Genomic DNA, 20,370 nt, shown 5'->3' on the forward strand with positions numbered 1-20,370 from the left:
CAATAAAGGATATAATATAAGAAGTCGAGCGACAAGACCGAACTGGTTTGATACCCCCGCCGTCCGCGCATTGGGTCGCTTGCTGACTAGGCCCGTAGTGTGGCCAGAACGCGCGGATAGGAGAGTTTGAAAACTACGCGCGCTGGCTCGCTCATTACTTATTTCAATGTGGACGCAAAGGCGCGTTTCATACGTTTGATATTTCGCGCCCGCCGTCGCAACCGCGCTAGGCTCGCAGTGTGGACCTGCACCTAGTGTTACGACATTATTTTGTCTCGTGATTCTAAAGCTTAATAAGAATTTAACCTCCTTTTAAATCACCCATTTTAAATTAATTCATTAAATTCTGCATCGTTTTTCAACAATAGTCACTCACTATAATCACTAGATCGTCCACATTTAATTCAGTATAAATATTATTAGAGATATCTCATCTATTCAGTATGTACATGAATCGATCCTTAAAATCATTTGTAAAACCTTTTTCTAATAGTCTTTTCAAATATTTCAATCCAACATCTGGCAACTTTTTAAGCAATATGCTACCTATAATGCTTTGTTTAATTTACAATCGGGGTTCACAAGTGTTTTCACTTTTCACACCCTCAAGTATTTTAATATACTGTACGATTAACTGACCACTTAAAATGCAGTTTAATCAATCTGGTAAACTAACAAGCCATGCTGCTGTTAAAAGACTTAAGTTCAAAATTGTTGCAACCGATATTTTTACTAATACCTCTAGCAACTAAACGGGCTTTACACTTTTATGGATTTCCGAACTCATCGTACTTTATAATATCCATTTTCATTATATACAATATTTGTACTACTTGGTTTTGATACCAAAGTCCAAGCTTTTTATTTACAAATAAAGAATATAGTTCATCATTAATTGCATTTTTCATTGTTTAGCATCATTCCTATTTTCAATTATCTCATGTGAATTAGGAGTAAATATACAATGTATTATGCGCACAGTAAATAATGAAACGGCTAATAATCATCTTCATTAGATGAAGTTTGGCTTTTAATATCTATCTGATATATCGGTTTCATTGTCAATACTAATTGTCTGTGTCATTAAATTTTAGGCACTGTATTGTTTGTATTTTCAATACTTCGATAGCCTTCTGCCTTATTATTTTATTGATGACTAGCTACTGAGTTTAACGCAAAGTTATTGACTACAGTTTTTCGTCTAGGTACTGAGTTTAACGTATAGCTGCTATTTACTTCCAGTTTTCACCAACTGAGCTTATCACATAGCTATTCATTCAGTTTTCACCAACTGAGCTTATCACATAGCTATTCATTCAGTTTTCACCAACTGAGCTTATCACATAGCTATTCATTCAGTTTTCACCAACTGAGCTTAACACATAGGTATTCATTCAGTTTTCACTAACTGAGCTTAACATATAGCTATTCATTCAGTTTTCACCAACTGAGATTAACACATATAGCTATTCATTCAGTTTTCACCAACTGAGTTTAACATAATATAGCTATTCATTCAGTTTCAACCAACTGAGATTAACCCATATAGCTATTTTTAACTGAATATATAAGGTTGTCAACTGAGTTTAACGAATCGTTAGGGACTTCAGTATTTAAACCTGAATCAACCTCGTCTCCCTTTGCCTTTGATTTAAATTTACATCTCTTTCTACCACATATTTATTACTCTCCACTTTATACGCTCTATACCCATTTTACCTTTGATGACTTTTCATCAAATTTGTTTTACTGGTTTCAACATACGGCTGATTCGAAAACCTAAAGGTATTTTAAATATGGAGTTCGTGGCAATGTGAGATGATAACTGATACCTTTATCTACCTTTTAAGTAGTAAGATAAATTCTCTTTAACATGATCAGTAAATAGGTTTACAATACATCAGATTTATTTCTCATAAAATATGTTACACTCTTATGAGTGAATTCATCATTAAACATTACAAAATAATTTTATTATTATTTATTCATTTCTTTTAATCATGAGAACCATAAACATCTGATTTCAACATTATTTTATTAAATGACATTTACACTTGTTTATTGTTTATACAAGCTTCACACAAACAGGTAATCTACCTTTTCATTTAATGTCATCTATTAGCTACTAGATAATTTAACTTTATCAAACTTCTAATAGATAATTTAAAATTTATCTTTTCTTATTTGACCTCGTCACTGATGCTAATATTTTTATTCGGAATTAGAATCTTTATTTTAATAATTAATAAAGTTTAACTTACCGAAAATTCCAGAATAGATATATTGTATTTCGGCTTACCAGTCATTGCCGTCTTACCATTCCACCTCACTGTCAGCTGTCTTACTAACTGCTAAAAGGATATTTCACTTCCTTCATTTGTTAACTGAAAATTTCCAGCCATAAATGCAAAGCTGTCTTCAATCACTGGCTCAGCTTGAATGGTTTGAATTGTCCTTTGTCTCTCTGTACTTGGTTTGGACTTAAAGCGTTTCGAGAAGTTACGACATTCATTTTTATAATGTCCTCTTTTTCCACAATTGTGACACTTAATGTGCCCTTTATAATTTATACCATTTTGTTTCGGCTTGACGATTCCACGACGTATTTTCGATGATTTTCTAAGCTCCTTATTATTTCGTTTTCTTTCATTAGTTTTCTGTTCAACATGTAGAACCATTTTACTTGTGTCAAGACTTTCATTAACAAGTTTAACTTCATGATCTAATAATCTTGTTTTCACGAAACTTAACGTGATGTTGTCTTCTGACAAAGTCTCGATGGCTGTTATAACACCATTGTAAGAAGGTGGTAAAGTAAGCAATAGTTGAGTCACTTTATCAACCTCTGAGATAGTCGCACCGGCTGATGCTAACTCCGATATCAAAGAATCGAACATCATAAAATGTTTACACAAATCTGTGTCTTCTTCCAACTTCAAATTAAATAATTTCTTCCGAGCTCCAATTTGTTTTGCTACACTTTTTCTTTCGAAGATATTGTTTAGTACATCAAAAATTTGTTTTGTCGACGATTCTGGTTTCACGTAACTTAAATACGAATCGGACAAATATTCAATTAACACATTCTTTGCGGTTGACTCCGATTTCTTCCACTTGCTGTCAGGATTCGCTGGTGCTGGTTTATCGATTACATGAATCACTTCAAGTTCATTTAAGAGACTGCGGATTCTGAACTTCCATATATTATAATTTTCACCGTTGAAAGGTTGGATGTTTCTTTTAGATTTTATAGTTTCCATATTGTTTATAAAATCTTTATCTTCACTCTGAATGTTTAACTTACGATACATTCACTAATTTTCAATTGCACTTTGAAATTTTAATTTTCTTCCTCTCAATAAAATTTGTATTTAAATTAATCAACAACGTAGCCTGGGCCCATAACCTATTGGGATTATGGATAGTGGTGTGATTAATTTTAGTAAATAATTCAAGCACTTTGTTGTAGGAAGATAGTCACTTTATTTATCTTCAAATAGAGTATCGAAGGTATGTCTTAACAGTCTGAAGGATACGAGTGAACTGCACACAAAGAGCTATATAACTCAACTGTTTTAGGGTCTATATAACACTCAAAATTATACTTTTATTTATGACCCTCTTCGAGTATTTCTTACCCGTACTTCTAGGAATCTATACAATAAATATTCACAAGGTTTAACATGTGTTACCAAGTGTTGAGTGTATACAGGACTCACAATAGGTTTACCAAATGTGCATGATAAGAAAAAAAGGTCGTTGCAATAAATCACACGTATAGTGTAAGAAACGTAATTGCTTTTTAAGAGAGAAACTTTTGTAAATGAAATCAATATTTCAACAGTTCTTCTCCATAGATGCTCCATAGTCCATACTGCTTTCCGAATCGGTGGAAAATGTTAAAAATATGTTATGACTTTCATCCATACCTGTATTTACCAAATAGACATGCCCATTGCCTGCTGTTTCTTAGTAAATAATACAATTTTAAACAAATCATTCACAGAACTAGAACCCTGACTGTCGATTCGTCACAAATATAGTTCAATTTTAACCAATGACGATGTTTAACACATGACTAATGCGCTGTAATGCTGCAGGAATGCGGATTCCACATTATCTGAATTATTATCCTGCAGGCCTATAATTTATTGAGTGAACTTAATAGTAAATAAATAAAAATAATTTAGTAAAGGCTTATAGTGGAAGACGGGGTTTACCCTATAATATAGTTCTGTGGTTTACCCTATATTTTTTAATGCTCATAAGTTTTTTTGAGAAATAAATACCAGATTGGCGTACCTATTAAAACACTTTGATGTAAGTATCTACCTATTTTGAATCGCACGTAGTCTTAAATAACATCATAATTAAAAAAATGAAATTATAAGAAAAATGAAAATTTGTTTGAAAGTTACCTACTAAAATATTTAAAAAAACCCACTTGCCTACTCGCTTCAGTTACTTAATAATATAAAAAATTGTCCTAGAAGTGGAACGACTGACGACTGAATTAAAGTAGAGATGTGATTAAATACAGGAGTACACAAAGAAAACGCGTAAAAATATGGAAATACTATTATTCCAATTATTAGTTTTAATCAATAACTTAATAATACATAGTATTATAATATATTATCTATACCTAATATTAAAGCTGGTCCGATTTGAAGAATCCATACTTAATATTATAAATGGAAAAGTAACTCTGTCTGTCTGTCTGTTACTCAATCACGCCTTAACTACTGAACCAATTTGCATGAAATTTGGTATAGAGATATTTTGATACCCGAAAAAGGACATAGGCTACTTTTTACCCCGGGACAAAGGATAGGTTTTATTCCGGAAATCCCACGGGAATGGGAACTATGCGGGTTTTTCTTCGACTGCGCGGGCGATGCCGCGCGTGGAAAGCTAGTTCTATATATAGATAGCCCATTTATCGCCCATTTATATTTATCATTATATGAAGGCTATGTATCATCACGCTAACACCAACAGGAGCGAACCGCGAGGCACAGCTAGTCCGTGATAATACGGATAAAACGACAGACCCATAATATATACCTTCTCCCATAGCCGATTTCCAATGACTCATGACCAATTATAAAAAGCGATGTAAAATTAAATTGTCGACATTTTGAATCCTATCTACTGGTGAAACTTTATTTATTGTATCGATAAAAACCCGCATTTTTTGTACAACTCTATTTTCGTGAATGAAATTTGACAGTAGTGTTGTTGGTTTAATCGGCGATGGAGTGTGGAGGCGTATTTATTTTTGTAAGTATTATTGTAATTATTTAACAAAATATGTGACCTATTTATTAAAGAAAATACATTTTGTTTGGTTGAGTTAGACTTTGTAATAAAAATCCTTGAAATACGTAAATAGGAGAGTCATTTGTAATGCTTTAAAAAGTAATAAGTATAGGTATTTCATTTCTAATCTGTATAACAACATGTACAACGAAATAAGATCCGCTTGACTATAATAATAGGTACCTAATTATTTATTTTAAGTAGTGTAAGAGCAGGAGTTTCAAATACAATTATGTTTATTGGAATCTTAATAAATTAAAGTAGAAATAATATACCTAAATAAAAGCACTGCCAACAGTAATTGTTAAGAGTGGTAATCAATTTGACTGACCGGTTGGCTTGGTTGGTAGTGGCCCTGCCTTCCAAGCCAGAGGTCGTGGGTTCGATTCCCACCCGGGGCAAATATTTGTGTGATGAACATAGATGTTTGCTCTGTGTCTGGGTGTTAATTATCTACAGAAGTATTTATTAAAAATTATATATGTAGGTATGTTTATCAGCCATCTGGTTTCCATAACGCAAGCGAAAGCTTAGTATGGGATCAGATTGTGCCGTGTCTGAAAATTGTCCCGAAATATTAAATATTTAATTCCTTTCCTCCATTATTAAGGACGTCTTGCTTAACTGATAAGTAGCTTTAATATTTTTAAATATATAAAAATAAAAAGCGTTGCAGCCTTTTCTCAAGCTGAGATGTAATAATATATCTTCCTGGTTTAAGTTTCTACTTTATAATTTATTTATAATTTTACTATTATAGAATAAGTAAACCTGCACTAAATTTATTTCCTATGTGTATAAATAAACATTTACATTACATCATATTTTGTAAATAAAACTCACTTTCTAATTTTAATGGAAAAAATAATCTTAATCACTCAATAGCATCACTATTTTAAATTAAAATTTCTTAGATTTTTGACAAAAATCAACCAGAACACAATCAGAGATTCTTTTCAATTAATTTCGTGACCTCGTGGGTTGAGAAATAATTTATAAGTACAAATAACTAAAAGATACGCCCGTGTAAGCGATAAGCCTAAACTACAGCTTTTGATAACGATTAATCCCTGAAATGACTGAACCTTTTCTGACGGGATTCAGGACTAAACTAGAAGATAGAGCTTATGGTAACGAAGTTTGGCTTAAAAAATCATTATTTTTAAACAAAAATGCAAATTTTATATCCTCGCAGTTTCACTCACAGACGAACACAAGTATTTCTACTGCTTACGTGTAACTTGTTACTCTAGGTATAGTGTATAAATTATTATATCGCTGTAGTTTCATCCGAATCAGTTAACCAATTTTTCGCGAAAGAGAAACAAACATACATACATCCATCGTCACAAACTTCCGTTTTGATAATATTAGTAGGATTGAAATATAAGTTGAAATATGATAAAGTTAAAGTTTGATAACCATATAAATAACGGAAAGATATTACACAGAACAGAGAGAGTTGATATTATTTGTTTTAAAGTCGGTGACCTTTCCATAAAGTTCATGTCATTTTGTATACAAAATGGAATTTGAAAACTGTCTCATATTTTGTAGGAGACTCGGTTCTCGTACTGAAAAATAGCTCTTATTGGTCTTGTTTTATGGCACATATTTGATAGATAGTTAATTATAAGGTGCCTTTTATCATCTACTGTTTGTATAAGAAATAGCATTTCTGTGTTTGAGGAAATCGCAATCTTAAATATCACAAAATAAATCATGGCTTTATCTATAAGTAATAGTCCACGTTCGTATTAAATGAGGCAGAGCTTTCGTGAGTAATATTATTTATTTTTCAAAGCAGGAATACACCATTTTTATAACATAGCTATACTTAGTGATATTATAATTGGACGTAAGCCGAAGGTAATCAGACAAACATACAAAAAGAATATTAGACACACATTGTTATTTATATGTTCTGTTTACTTGTTTAACTAATTTATCTGTCAGTTGAAAAAAAAAGATGATAATATAATATGAAAGTATACATCAAAAACTATCAAATCGACAAAGAACTGTAAGTTAGGTTACCACGATGACTTAAATCAGTGTTATATTTTCCATCGTGGCAAAAGAAATGGTGGTAGTGGTATAGCTATATGTAAAATAAAACTACATAATACCGTGGTAACCCTCCAGGTTCGTAATGATATACATAATATCCAGGAATAACACTGAAACTAAATCATAATAAAATTTTAGAGGCTATTTAGACAACTTAACCAATTATATTTTTAAGCTATTGCCTAGCTTTTATCTCAGTCTTTGAGCGCGGCGACCGAATGTAAATATCCCGTAACGAAAAAACCTAACAACCCCCACTCGAACCGGCACAGCGATGCGATGCTATGCAATAGCTTTACCGAGTTTGCAGTCCTCGAGTGCCACACGTATTTTTTTATATAAATGCTTCAATTCACCTCTATTATACTTAGTCTAACTTAACGAGAGAAGTCGGGCATAACAGCTTCTATAAACGAGTATTCCAGTTCACTAATTCGTGGGATCAGTGTTCCAATCGAAGTCGACAGCACCACGGGCGTAAGACTGTTAGCTTTCAATTGAATCAATGATGCTCCGATAGGCACGTTTAACTATCTTGAGAGCGTGGTTTTGCTTATATAAAGCTCCTGAAAGGTGTGGTTTGGTGATAGGTATAGTGATATTTTGCCTACTTGTTATATATTTGTAGAGAGTGTTCTATATCATTGCGCAAAAATAAGAGAGAGGTAAAAAATTAACTGACTATTTGAATTTCTACATATTTTTAGGATGAACAAAAGAAATGATTTAGAAAAGAATTAGCTTTAAATAAACTAAATAAGTTCATAGTAAGTAAGTAAGCAAATGCATAAGTGAGGTCATATTGTTATTTAAAATGTGACCATGATACATGATACAATCAATGGAGAAGAAGTAGATTTCTGTGTAATTTTTTTATTCATTTTCGGTATTTAGGTTCTTGCTACAATAATATGTTTAAATACAGTTTTCTCTTTTTTCAGATACTTCTCTTTTCTTCTGTGTTAACTTACACAAAATCACACGATTATTCAAGTGAGGAAGATGAAAATTTCAACGAATTAAAAACTCAAGACGAAGCAACAGAGGTTACATCAAAATATGACGTCACAGAAATAGTAGTTGATGTACCAAATAATGCTACTCTGGGACCTATAGTAGTTAATTATACAATTGCTAAACCACTTAATCTAGCAAAAACAACTGTCACAAACACCACAGAATCTGTAATAAAACCAACAGATACTATTGAAAATAGAACCATAAAGAACTACATGAGTATTTTTCATATAAAAGCTGAATTTGATAAAGATAATAACAATTCGAATATTACGAATACTTCAGGTTTTAAAGATTATGTGATTGGACTGAAAAAAGGCATTGTTGATGGTTTTAATAGTTTCTTTGCAAAGCCCATTTTATTCTTAAAGAGTTTAAGAGGGAAGAATTACGATGTTAGTAATAGACTACCGAAAATAGATGCAAAAGAGGAATATTGATTTTGACAGTATAATAAGCGACGCGTCATGTGTTAAGAGGGGTAAATGCCAATGAGCATTATGGTCCATTGAAAAGTTACATTTGGGGTCGCATTTTTTAGAGGACGCAATTTTATTTTTTTGATGTGTAGGGGGGGTCAGTGTGAAGCTATCACCAAGTTTGTGGGGTCGCCACCCTTGTCCCACGGCCGCCATGTTGAAAATAGCGGTTGAAATGGTTTTTACGATATATCTCTTAAACTATTTATCTGATAATAAAATAATGTTAACATTATTCGTTGCAAATTAAATTGTCTACAACTTAGGTTCAGTAACTTTTTGTCGTAGAACTATAAACAAAAAAGTTATAAGCGAAAATGTTCAGAAATTAGAGATGTTTATATTTTTCAATAAAACTTTTTTTTATAAGTTTACGAAGAAATTATATCAGACCATTTTTGTAGATTTTGTAGATTTACAACATTTTTTCATTAAGTAAATAGCTAAGGTTTTACAGCCATCCGAAGTGAGTACTATTTTTCAGTAGTAACTATACATAATAAATTGGCTATTGGCTCTTTTCCCAGACTCCACAACAATGGAAGCACACTGCAGAACATTTCAGCCCTGCTTTTCGACGTAAAAAAACGCACTTCCAGACTCTACCTCCTGGGTTGTGGGGAAATTTCAATAATTAATTATTAATAATATTGTAAAATTAATTATTAAAAATATTATTATAACAAAAATAAAATAATTACTGGTGACAAATTATTATTAGTACACACATAATATATCGTATTCTGTATAGTAAAGAGTACTTAAAATAGGACTTCGGATGGCTGTAAAACCTTAGCTATTTACTTAATGAAAAAATGTTGTGAATAAAAGTTGTTCTACGAAAAACAATCTACAAAAATGGTCTGATATAATTTCTTCGTAAACTTATAAAAAAAAGTTTTATTGAAAAATATAAACATCTCTAATTTCTGAACATTTTCGCTTATAACTTTTTTGTTTATAGTTCTACGACAAAAAGTTACTGAACCTCAGTTGTAGAAAATTTAATTTGCAACGAATAATGTTAACATTGTTTTATTATTAGATAAATAGTTTAAGAGATATATCGTAAAAACCATTTCAACCGCTATTTTCAAGATGGCGGCCGTGGGACAAGGGTGGCGACCCCACAAACTTGGTGATAGCTTCACACTGACCCCCCCTACACATCAAAAAAATAAAATTGCGTCCTCTAAAAAACTCAAGGTCAGGCCTAAAAAATGTAACATTTCAATGGATCATTATGAAATGATGTTGAGATGACATACATGAGTGATTTTGCACTAATAATCTGCGAGGATGTGTAGCGAGGAATGTGTTTGCACATAACCAATAGTATGGCTTCAAACTTCAAACTAAATGAAGCATCCTCGCTCATCATTGGTGGAGCATCCACCCTAAGCGATTTATTTCGAAACTTTTATATTGTAGATACCCTCATCACTTTGTGTTTTTGGTGAAGTAAATTGGAAAAAAAAGAGAACACGACTGAAATTACTTGATATAAAATGAAGTTTGTAATGGAAGAATAGCTTGTAGAAATATCGGAACAGTAGGTATTTGTAACATTTAAAATCTGTTTTACTGGACGAATTATTTGATGTTCTGGGAATATTATAAATAATGTATTCAATTCACGGTTATGATTATAAACTAAGAAAGGACATATTGAAAATACTGTAAAACGTAAAACTTAGCAAAGAGCGGTCAAAAAATTTATTTTATACGTATTATAGAGCCTACGCATTCTACTAATTATATGAATTCACTATGAATCATAATAGATTAGCACAGATATATTTTCAAGTATATAAAAAATTATATGTAAGTTAAGTATCATAGTTGGATTCAATCGATTAATTAAGGTTAATGAATTAATAAATTATGTACCTACCTATTTGTTTCGCGTGTATGTTTGGTTTTATTTTATTTTTATATACAATTTAAAGGTTAATGTAAATAAACAAATAAATACCACTTCGCTTTGTGTTACATTGAATTGTTTAAGTACCTTAGCTAATTTTATTACTTGATAAATAGATACGTATGCTAATTTTATTTGTTATTTAAATATATATTTTGTAGGTTAGTTGTGTTGAAGTTATACGAACAATTTCACACATTTGTTACTTATATTTTTTGTGATGAATAAACTCAATGACTATATCGAATTCGTAAAATTATTATATAATAGATAATCACTAAACTTACTGAAAAAATAACATACAGATTTTACAACAATTTCTTCTCTGTATTAATTATTAGTTGAGCCCCGCGGTTTTTCCCGCAGTTCTCCGCTCCCGTTAGTCGCGTGATGAAATATAGCCTACAGCCTTTCTCGATAAATGGGCAATCTAACACCGGAAAATCGGACCAGTAGTTCCTGAGATACAATCAAACATGTGCCGCGCGGTTTCACCGCCATTTTATTAAAAGAAAGAAACAATGATTTATTTTGCCATACACAATAATATCGAAAAAGTCTAACTTATACTAAAGAATCGGTTTAATTCAAAGCAACAATATTACTTAGTTAAAATATTTGATGAATAACAGTACTCTTGCATGTAATGGCGACGATACATGAATATTAAACAGATACGAACGTTGTTTTACCAATATTAGATTTGTATTTTACTATATAAAAACATTTTTTATCCTCATAGGAGGCCCGTGTCCCAGCAGTGGGAACGTATATGGGCTGATGATGAGGATGAATATTAAATCATGTGTAGGTGTATAAAAAATATAAAATAACATGCAAAATTCCAATTTTCTTTGAAACTGTAAAAATTCCAAGGCATCAATTATGTGGGCAATTCTTAAAAGTGCTTTCGAATTTATGTAGGTACTTAATTAGGTACCTACTACTGATTAAAAATATGTTAAACTAGCTGCTCCAGACTCCAGTAAACGTTGTTCTGCCCTTTTTCATTTTATCAATCGATCCATCGATCAATCTATCAATCGATCAATCAATAATCGATCAATCAATAATCGATCAATCGATATATCGATCGATCAATTGATCAATCGATCGATCGATCAATCAATCAATAATCGATCAATCAATAATCGATCAATCGATCAATCAATAATCGATCGATTCATCAATCAATCAATCAATAATCGATCAATCAATCAATCAATAATCGATCAATCAATAATTGATCAATCGATATATCGATCGATCATTTCAATCGATCATTCAATCAATCAATCGATCAATCATTCGATCAATCAATAATCGATCAATCAATAATCGATCAATGAATAATCGATCAATCAATCAATAATCGATCAATCAATAATCGATCAATCGATATATCGATCGATCAATTGATCAATCGATCGATCGATCAATCAATCAATAATCGATCAATCAATAATCGATCAATCGATCAATCAATAATCGATCGATCGATCAATCAATCAATAAATAATCGATCAATCAATCAATCAATAATCGATCAATCAATAATTGATCAATCAATAATCGATCAATCAATAATCGATCAATCAATCAATAATCGATCAATCAATAATCGGTCAATCAATAATCGATCAATCAATAATCGATCAATCAATAATCGATAGATCGATATATCGATCATTCAATCAATCAATCGATCAATCAATCAATCAATAATCGATCAATCAATAATCGGTCAATCAATAATCGATCAATCAATAATCGATCAATCAATAATCGATAGATCGATATATCGATCATTCAATCAATCAATCGATCAATCAATTGATCAATCAATCGATCAATCAATCGATCAATCATTCGATCAATCAATAATCGATCAATCAATAATCAATCAATCAATAATCGATCAATCAATAATTGATCAATCGATCAATCGATAATCGATCAATCATTCGATCAATCAATAATCGATCAATCAATAATCGATCAATCAATCAATAATCGATCAATCAATAATTGCTCAATCAATAATCGATCAATCAATAATCGATCAATCAATCAATAATCGGTCAATCAATAATCGATCAATCAATAATCGATAGATCGATATATCGATCATTCAATCAATCAATCGATCAATCAATTGATCAATCAATCGATCAATCAATCGATCAATCATTCGATCAATCAATAATCGATCAATCAATAATCAATCAATCAATAATCGATCAATCAATAATTGATCAATCGATCAATCGATAATCGATCAATCATTCGATCAATCAATAATCGATCAATCAATAATCGATCAATCAATCAATAATCGATCAATCAATAATCGATCAATCAATAATCGATCAATCAATAATCGATCAATCAATAATCGATCAATCAATCAATAATCGATCAATCAATCGATTAATCGATATATCGATCACTTCTTTGTTTATATTCAAGCTACATTCACATATTGTTACATTCACAATACTTTAGGGGAAATATTTATAAACAACAATGTTTGATATTTTTGCGATTAATTGTTTTAAATATATATTTTCTTGAATAACTACTAGATAAGTAGGTAAATAGTTTGGAATACTCTTTTCAATCAGGACATCCTTTATAACAGTTTACAACCTATTCTATAGGTACGTAAAGCTGGCGATGAAAAATTAGCGAAATTAAAAAAAAACAACACCTGAATTTGTTGCTTATTTGTTGCTAATTAGTTGCTATAATGACGATTTTGTTGCTCAACCCGTTCGCTGAAAATCAGCAACAGTTCTAGCTTAACGTTAAGGTAGCGTGCAGAAATCGGAAAAAGGGATGGATCGTTGCAAAAATGCAGATGAATTTGTTGCTAATTTGTTGCTGCATAAAAACAGTGAAAATTTTGAATTTTTTTCATTGGCGCCAAAAATAACACTGGCCACGTCATCTTAATTGTCGATTTTCGGTAGTGAAACATAAAAAAAAATTGTTGCTCCTCACATCGTTCACTGGCAAAGTGTACAGAGCCAGCAACAAAATAGAAACCGGAAGTAGAGTTAATTTTGAAACCGGTTTGCTAGAAAATCGTCCACGCCAGCTTAACTGTCGATTTTCGGTAGTGAAACATAAAAAAAAATTTGTTGCTTCTCACATCGTTTACTGGCACAGTGTACAGAGCCAGCAACAAAATAGAAATCGGAAGTAGAGTTAATTTTGAAACCGGTTTGCTAGAAAATCGTCCACGCCAGCTTAACTGTCGATTTTCGGTAGTGAAACATAAAAAAAAAATTTGTTGCTCCTCACATCGTTCACCGGCACAGTGTACAGAGCCAGCAACAAAATAGAAACCGGAAGTAGAGTTAATTTTGAAACCGGTTTGCTAGAAAATCGTCCACGCCAGCTTAACTGTCGATTTTCGGGAGTGAAACATAAAAAAAAATTTGTTGCTCCTCACATCGTTCACTGAAATAGTGTACAGAGCCAGCAACAAAATAGAAACCGGAAGTAGAGTTAATTTTGAAACCGGTTTGCTAGAAAATCGTCCACGCCAGCTTAACTGTCGATTTTCGGTAGTGAAACATAAAAAAAAATTTGTTGCTCCTCACATCGTTCACTGGCACAGTGTACAGAGCCAGCAACAAAATAGAAACCGGAAGTAGAGTTAATTTTGATACCGGTTTGCTAGAAAATCGTCCACGCCAGCTTAACTGTCGATTTTCGGTAGTGAAACATAAAAAAAAATTTGTTGCTCCTCACATCGTTCACTGGCACAGTGTACAGAGCCAGCAACAAAATAGAAACCGGAGGTAGAGTTAATTTTGAAACCGGTTTGCTAGAAAATCATCCACGCCAGCTTAACTGTCGATTTTCGGTAGTGAAACATAAAAAAAAAAATTTGTTGCTCCTCACATCGTTCACTGGCACAGTGTACAGAGCCAGCAACAAAATAGAAACCGGAAGTAGAGCTAATTTTGAAACCGGTTTGCTAGAAAATCGTCCACGCCAGCTTAACTGTCGATTTTCGGTAGTGAAACATAAAAAAAAAATTTGTTGCTCCTCATATCGTTCACCGGCACAGTGTACAGAGCCAGCAACAAAATAGAAACCGGAGGTAGAGTTAATTTTGAAACCGGTTTGCTAGAAAATCGTCCACGCCAGCTTAACTGTCGATTTTCGGTAGTGAAACATAAAAAAAAATTTGTTGCTCCTCACATCGTTCACTGGCACAGTGTACAGAGCCAGCAACAAAATAGAAACCGGAAGTAGAGTTAATTTTGATACCGGTTTGCTAGAAAATCGTCCACGCCAGCTTAACTGTCGATTTTCGGTAGTGAAACATAAAAAAAAATTTGTTGCTCCTCACATCGTTCACTGGCACAGTGTACAGAGCCAGCAACAAAATAGAAACCGGAGGTAGAGTTAATTTTGAAACCGGTTTGCTAGAAAATCATCCACGCCAGCTTAACTGTCGATTTTCGGTAGTGAAACATAAAAAAAAAATTTGTTGCTCCTCACATCGTTCACTGGCACAGTGTACAGAGCCAGCAACAAAATAGAAACCGGAAGTAGAGCTAATTTTGAAACCGGTTTGCTAGAAAATCGTCCACGCCAGCTTAACTGTCGATTTTCGGTAGTGAAACATAAAAAAAAAATTTGTTGCTCCTCATATCGTTCACCGGCACAGTGTACAGAGCCAGCAACAAAATAGAAACCGGAGGTAGAGTTAATTTTGAAACCGGTTTGCTAGAAAATCGTCCACGCCAGCTTAACTGTCGATTTTCGGTAGTGAAACATAAAAAAAAATTTGTTGCTCCTCACACCGTTCACCGGCACAGTGTACAGAGCCAGCAACAAAATAGAAACCGGAGGTGGACGATTTTCTAGCAAACCGGTTTCAAAATTAACTCTACTTCCGGTTTCTATTTTGTTGCTGGCTCTGTACACTATTTCAGTGAACGATGTGAGGAGCAACAAATTTTTTTTTATGTTTCACTACCGAAAATCGACAGTTAAGCTGGCGTGGACGATTTTCTAGCAAACCGGTTTCAAAATTAGCTCTACTTCCGGTTTCTATTTTGTTGCTGGCTCTGTACACTGTGCCAGTGAACGATGTGAGGAGCAACAAATTTTTTTTTTTATGTTTCACTACCGAAAATCGACAGTTAAGCTGGCGTGGATGATTTTCTAGCAAACCGGTTTCAAAATTAACTCTACCTCCGGTTTCTATTTTGTTGCTGGCTCTGTACACTGTGCCAGTGAACGATGTGAGGAGCAACAAATTTTTTTTTATGTTTCACTACCGAAAATCGACAGTTAAGCTGGCGTGGACGATTTTCTAGCAAACCGGTTTCAAAATTAACTCTACTTCCGGTTTCTATTTTGTTGCTGGCTCTGTACACTTTGCCAGTGAACGATGTGAGGAGCAACAATTTTTTTTTATGTTTCACTACCGAAAATCGACAATTAAGATGACGTGGCCAGTGTTATTTTTGGCGCCAATGAAAAAAATTCAAAATTTTCACTGTTTTTATGCAGCAACAAATTAGCAACAAATTCATCTGCATTTTTGCAACGATCCATCCCTTTTTCCGATTTCTGCACGCTACCTTAACGTTAAGCTAGAACTGTTGCTGATTTTCAGCGAACGGGTTGAGCAACAAAATCGTCATTATAGCAACTAATTAGCAACAAATAAGCAACAAATTCTGGTGTTGTTTTTTTTTAATTTCGCTAATTTTTCATCGCCAGCTTTACGTACCTCTATTCTATGACCTACGGAAAAAATATAACAGTTATATTTTTTTCGAATGCTACAATTTGGACGAAATAACCCGGAAATTCATAGTAGCAGAAGAAACCATTAAAAATGATAAAAGGGCATTCAGACATTTAAAAGACAACTTTTTACGGTGATGTCGCACTTGCATTGAGCAACAGCGGGGTTATTTTAAAAATTTCTGGTAATTAAACACCTACTTATGGGTTTTAATTTGGTTTTAATGATCATCATGTTAATAAAATTTTTGCACTTACCACATTTAGATTTCAATTTTTCGATTGAAGCCTTCTGAATAATAAAATGAAATTTGTAGGGTAGCTACCTGATAGATAGAGCAAGTTTTTAAAAGCCAAATGGAAAACTTTTTTTATGTGATTTTATTTTTTTATGGGCCCTTGAAGTTGTGAACATACTGGGTAATTTTATCTTTCTTGGCATTTAATTCTTTTTTTATTCCATTCGAAGATCTAACGATAGTAAATGTTACCATACTGAATTGGCCTATCTTTCAGCTTACCACACAAAAAAAAATCAAGCATCTAGCGCAATAAGTCACGTCACCATAAATAAAAATCTCATCGTACTCAGCGATAGATGAAAAATTGAAAAAAATGTCATAACTCCGAAAATACGAAAAATCGCATAACATACATGGGGGTGATTCGGATATCTCTCTAGGTCCTCTACCTCCCAGCTTCCGTTCATCACTACTTTTTGGGACACCCTGTATACATATATAGCCTAAATTGCGATGATATTATCATCGCGCTATAAGACCAACAGGAGCGGAGCCACGCGGGTGAAACCGCGGGGCGCAGCTAGTATGATAATATTTTAACAAATCTTCTTGTCAACTCTCGTAAGCGCTTATTTCTATGTATAACACAGACCACTTTAACTACATTATGCAGGAAGCTCTGGACTGTGCTTTATTTTATTGTGCTATAATAACCCCTGTAATTGCTGAAACAGTTCTCACTATTTATATTATTATGTGTTGAGTTTCTTGCCGATTCTTCTCCGTAGATACTGCTTTCCAAATCGGTGGTAAATGTTAAAAATATGTACCTAATGACGTTTCAAAAGTGCTTCTAGAAGAAGTCTAATTGAATAAATAAATGTTTGAGTTTGAGTTTGAGATTCTTGTTAAACTAGTTTATTCTTTATTTACAATAAGCAAGGAGGAAGGAATGAAATATTATGCGGACCTGATAAAAAATATGGAAAGAAAATGGAATTATTAAATTTAACAATTGTTTACGAGTTAATTTACAATTTATTTTAGATCATGCAAAACAATAAACAATAACTTTATTTCTAAAATATAAGATAGGTACATAGAAAAACCCTACAGGTAACTAAAAGTATGGGTGTTGGAATGTTATTCATCATTAATGTATCATTCTATGTAACACAAAAATTATAAATTACTTGCGGTCCGCCCCGGCTTCGCCCGTGGTACATATTTCGCAATAAAAGGTAGCCTATGTTCTTTCTCAGGGTCTAAAGATTATCTGTGCCAAATTTCATCAAAATCGGTCCAGTAGTTTATGCGTGAAAACCATACATACATAATTACAAAACTTTCCTCTTTATAATATTAGTATAGATGGGTAAATAATAATTTGCTTGACCGATTTCTATGCTCATTATTTGCATGTGTACTTAGTTTTAAAATAATAATAGAGAAAAAAAAGATCTGTTCAGGTTATATACTCTCTCTATATCATACCTATTAGGAATAAATTAACACGTTCACTGCGGCACCTAAAATGCCAAACTTACCGTTGTTGCGGCATGTCTTCAATACTTCACATCGGCAAGTTCACCACTGTGCGTCATGAGCCATTTTTATCACATCGCACCTACTGACTTTGAAGGTTAATAATTTCATGAAATTTCAAGATATTTCAAAAATTTTTTTTCGGGTAATAGTATATATAGTCTCGTATATACCGCATAAATAGCTTTTAGTTTGACTCAATAGTTTAAAAGATATGAGGGAAAATGTAAACCCCTGATTTTGTGAAAAATTATTTGCCATCCCGCACTGCGTTGATACGGCATGTTTACAGTAATAGCGATGGGAAACACTGTAAAATAAAACATCGATATCAATATAAATCAATTTTGTATATTTCAGTCTGTTTGTTAACAGATAACGAGATCGTCGATACAAAAAAAAACACATATAAAACAAGGTACTTGATAGAGTACTATCAGGAAATTGTTCAGTAACTTTTGTTTTAATTTGTTCAGTAACTTTTGTTTTAATGTTTTATATTATTTTCACAACTGTCATCACATTTTTGCATTTATGCTACGAAATAAAAGAAAGTAAAAAAACTAAAGCCTCTAAGTGCAGGTCCACACTGCGAGCCTAGCGCGGTTGCGACGGCGGGCGCGAAATATCAAACGTATGAAACGCGCCTTTGCGTCCACATTGAAATGACTATGGCGGAAGCCTAGTGCGACGGTAATGAGCGAGCCAGCGCGCGTAGTTTTCAAACTCTCCTATCCGCGCGTTCTGGCCACACTACGGGCCTAGTCAGCAAGCGACCCAATGCGCGGACGGCGGGGGTATCAAACCAGTTCGGTCTTGTCGCTCGACTTCTTATATTATATCCTTTATTGTTTTTCGTAAAATAGCGGTAAATACTTAATTGTTGAAGTGAAACTTCTTTATTTATAAGTGCGATTCAATCTAAAACACTTATATACACCACAGTAATTTTGTAGGGTATAATCTCAATTCTTCATATAAGATTCACCCGTTATTCCTCTGTTTTATTTATTTCGTGTACAACTTCTATAATGATCTCATCTCAAAATCGGACTGTCCAGTAAAAATAGCAAATCGTCCAAAGTTTGCAACACCTGAAAAACGTCGAACCGCTACTTGAGCTCGCGCGTCGGTGTGGCCACCGCGAGCGCCCGCTCGTCGCGCCCGCCTAGGCCGCCGCCACCGCGCATTCAGTGTGGACGCACACTAAGGTATCATTGTCATTTAAAAATTTGATAACGACGCGTGCGGTCCTGGTACATCACTATGCGAGATTGACACGTGGCGCGCTCGCAGTACAGTGCGGCATGAGGTGCTTGTCCATGGCAAAATATTTGACATGCCGCACACAAAAGAAACGGTTTCTTTTCTATGCGTGTGTCCAATATTTTGCCATACGATTTTTAAACGAAATTGAGTCCTACTTCAAACTGTGATCACAAAAATATATTTGTCTCTTTTCTAGTCATTGATTAACATATAAAAAACCTCGCCGCACCACGGTGAAAACTGCGATTTTGGGCGCCGCACTGTGGTGTAGTCGCTGATGGCCCGATACTGGACATGCCGCAGTGAACGTGTTAAAAATTATTAGAAGCTGGTTTAAAAAGAAGAATTGACAGATACAATTATATAAAGATTTAATGAAAAATACCTTGACATGTTTTATTTATGAACATATATTTTTATAAATGCAAATACAGGTTGTTCTGCTTACTTTTATCACTAAGAGGTATGAAAAATAGATGTCCGATTCTCAGACCTAATGTGCACAGGAAATATCACGGGATTTGGTTCAGCCGTTTCAGAGGAATATCAAATATTACGGTAACTAACATTATGACATGAAAATTTTAAATATAGATAGAAGATTAAATTCAAACCCATACATACAATTAATCAATTACTTCTCCTTTATAATATTGATTTTCAATAATAGTAGCAATCTAAGGATATTTTTAAAAATATTTTGACAACAGGCGGGCGTGTCGCG

At 33.3% G+C, this 20,370-nt stretch overlaps 1 protein-coding gene across 1 annotated transcript; it reads left to right on the top strand.

The window, feature by feature from the left end:
- Window positions 1-5,202: 5,202 nt before the first annotated feature.
- Window positions 5,203-8,906, top strand: LOC149898850 (uncharacterized). Its single transcript, XM_090114244.1, has 2 exons — window positions 5,203-5,283; window positions 8,334-8,906. The coding sequence occupies exons 1-2, from the start codon at window positions 5,257-5,259 to the stop codon at window positions 8,847-8,849; spliced, it is 543 nt and encodes a 180-aa protein (XP_089970370.1). The 5' UTR covers window positions 5,203-5,256; the 3' UTR covers window positions 8,850-8,906.
- The last annotated feature ends 11,464 nt before the right edge of the window (window positions 8,907-20,370 follow it).

Source organism: Colias eurytheme, chromosome 21 (genome assembly GCF_061535395.1).
Source record: "Colias eurytheme isolate Ceu_HAF_F1 chromosome 21, ilColEury1 Martin Lab GWU primary, whole genome shotgun sequence".
NCBI classification, from domain to species: domain Eukaryota; kingdom Metazoa; phylum Arthropoda; class Insecta; order Lepidoptera; family Pieridae; genus Colias; species Colias eurytheme.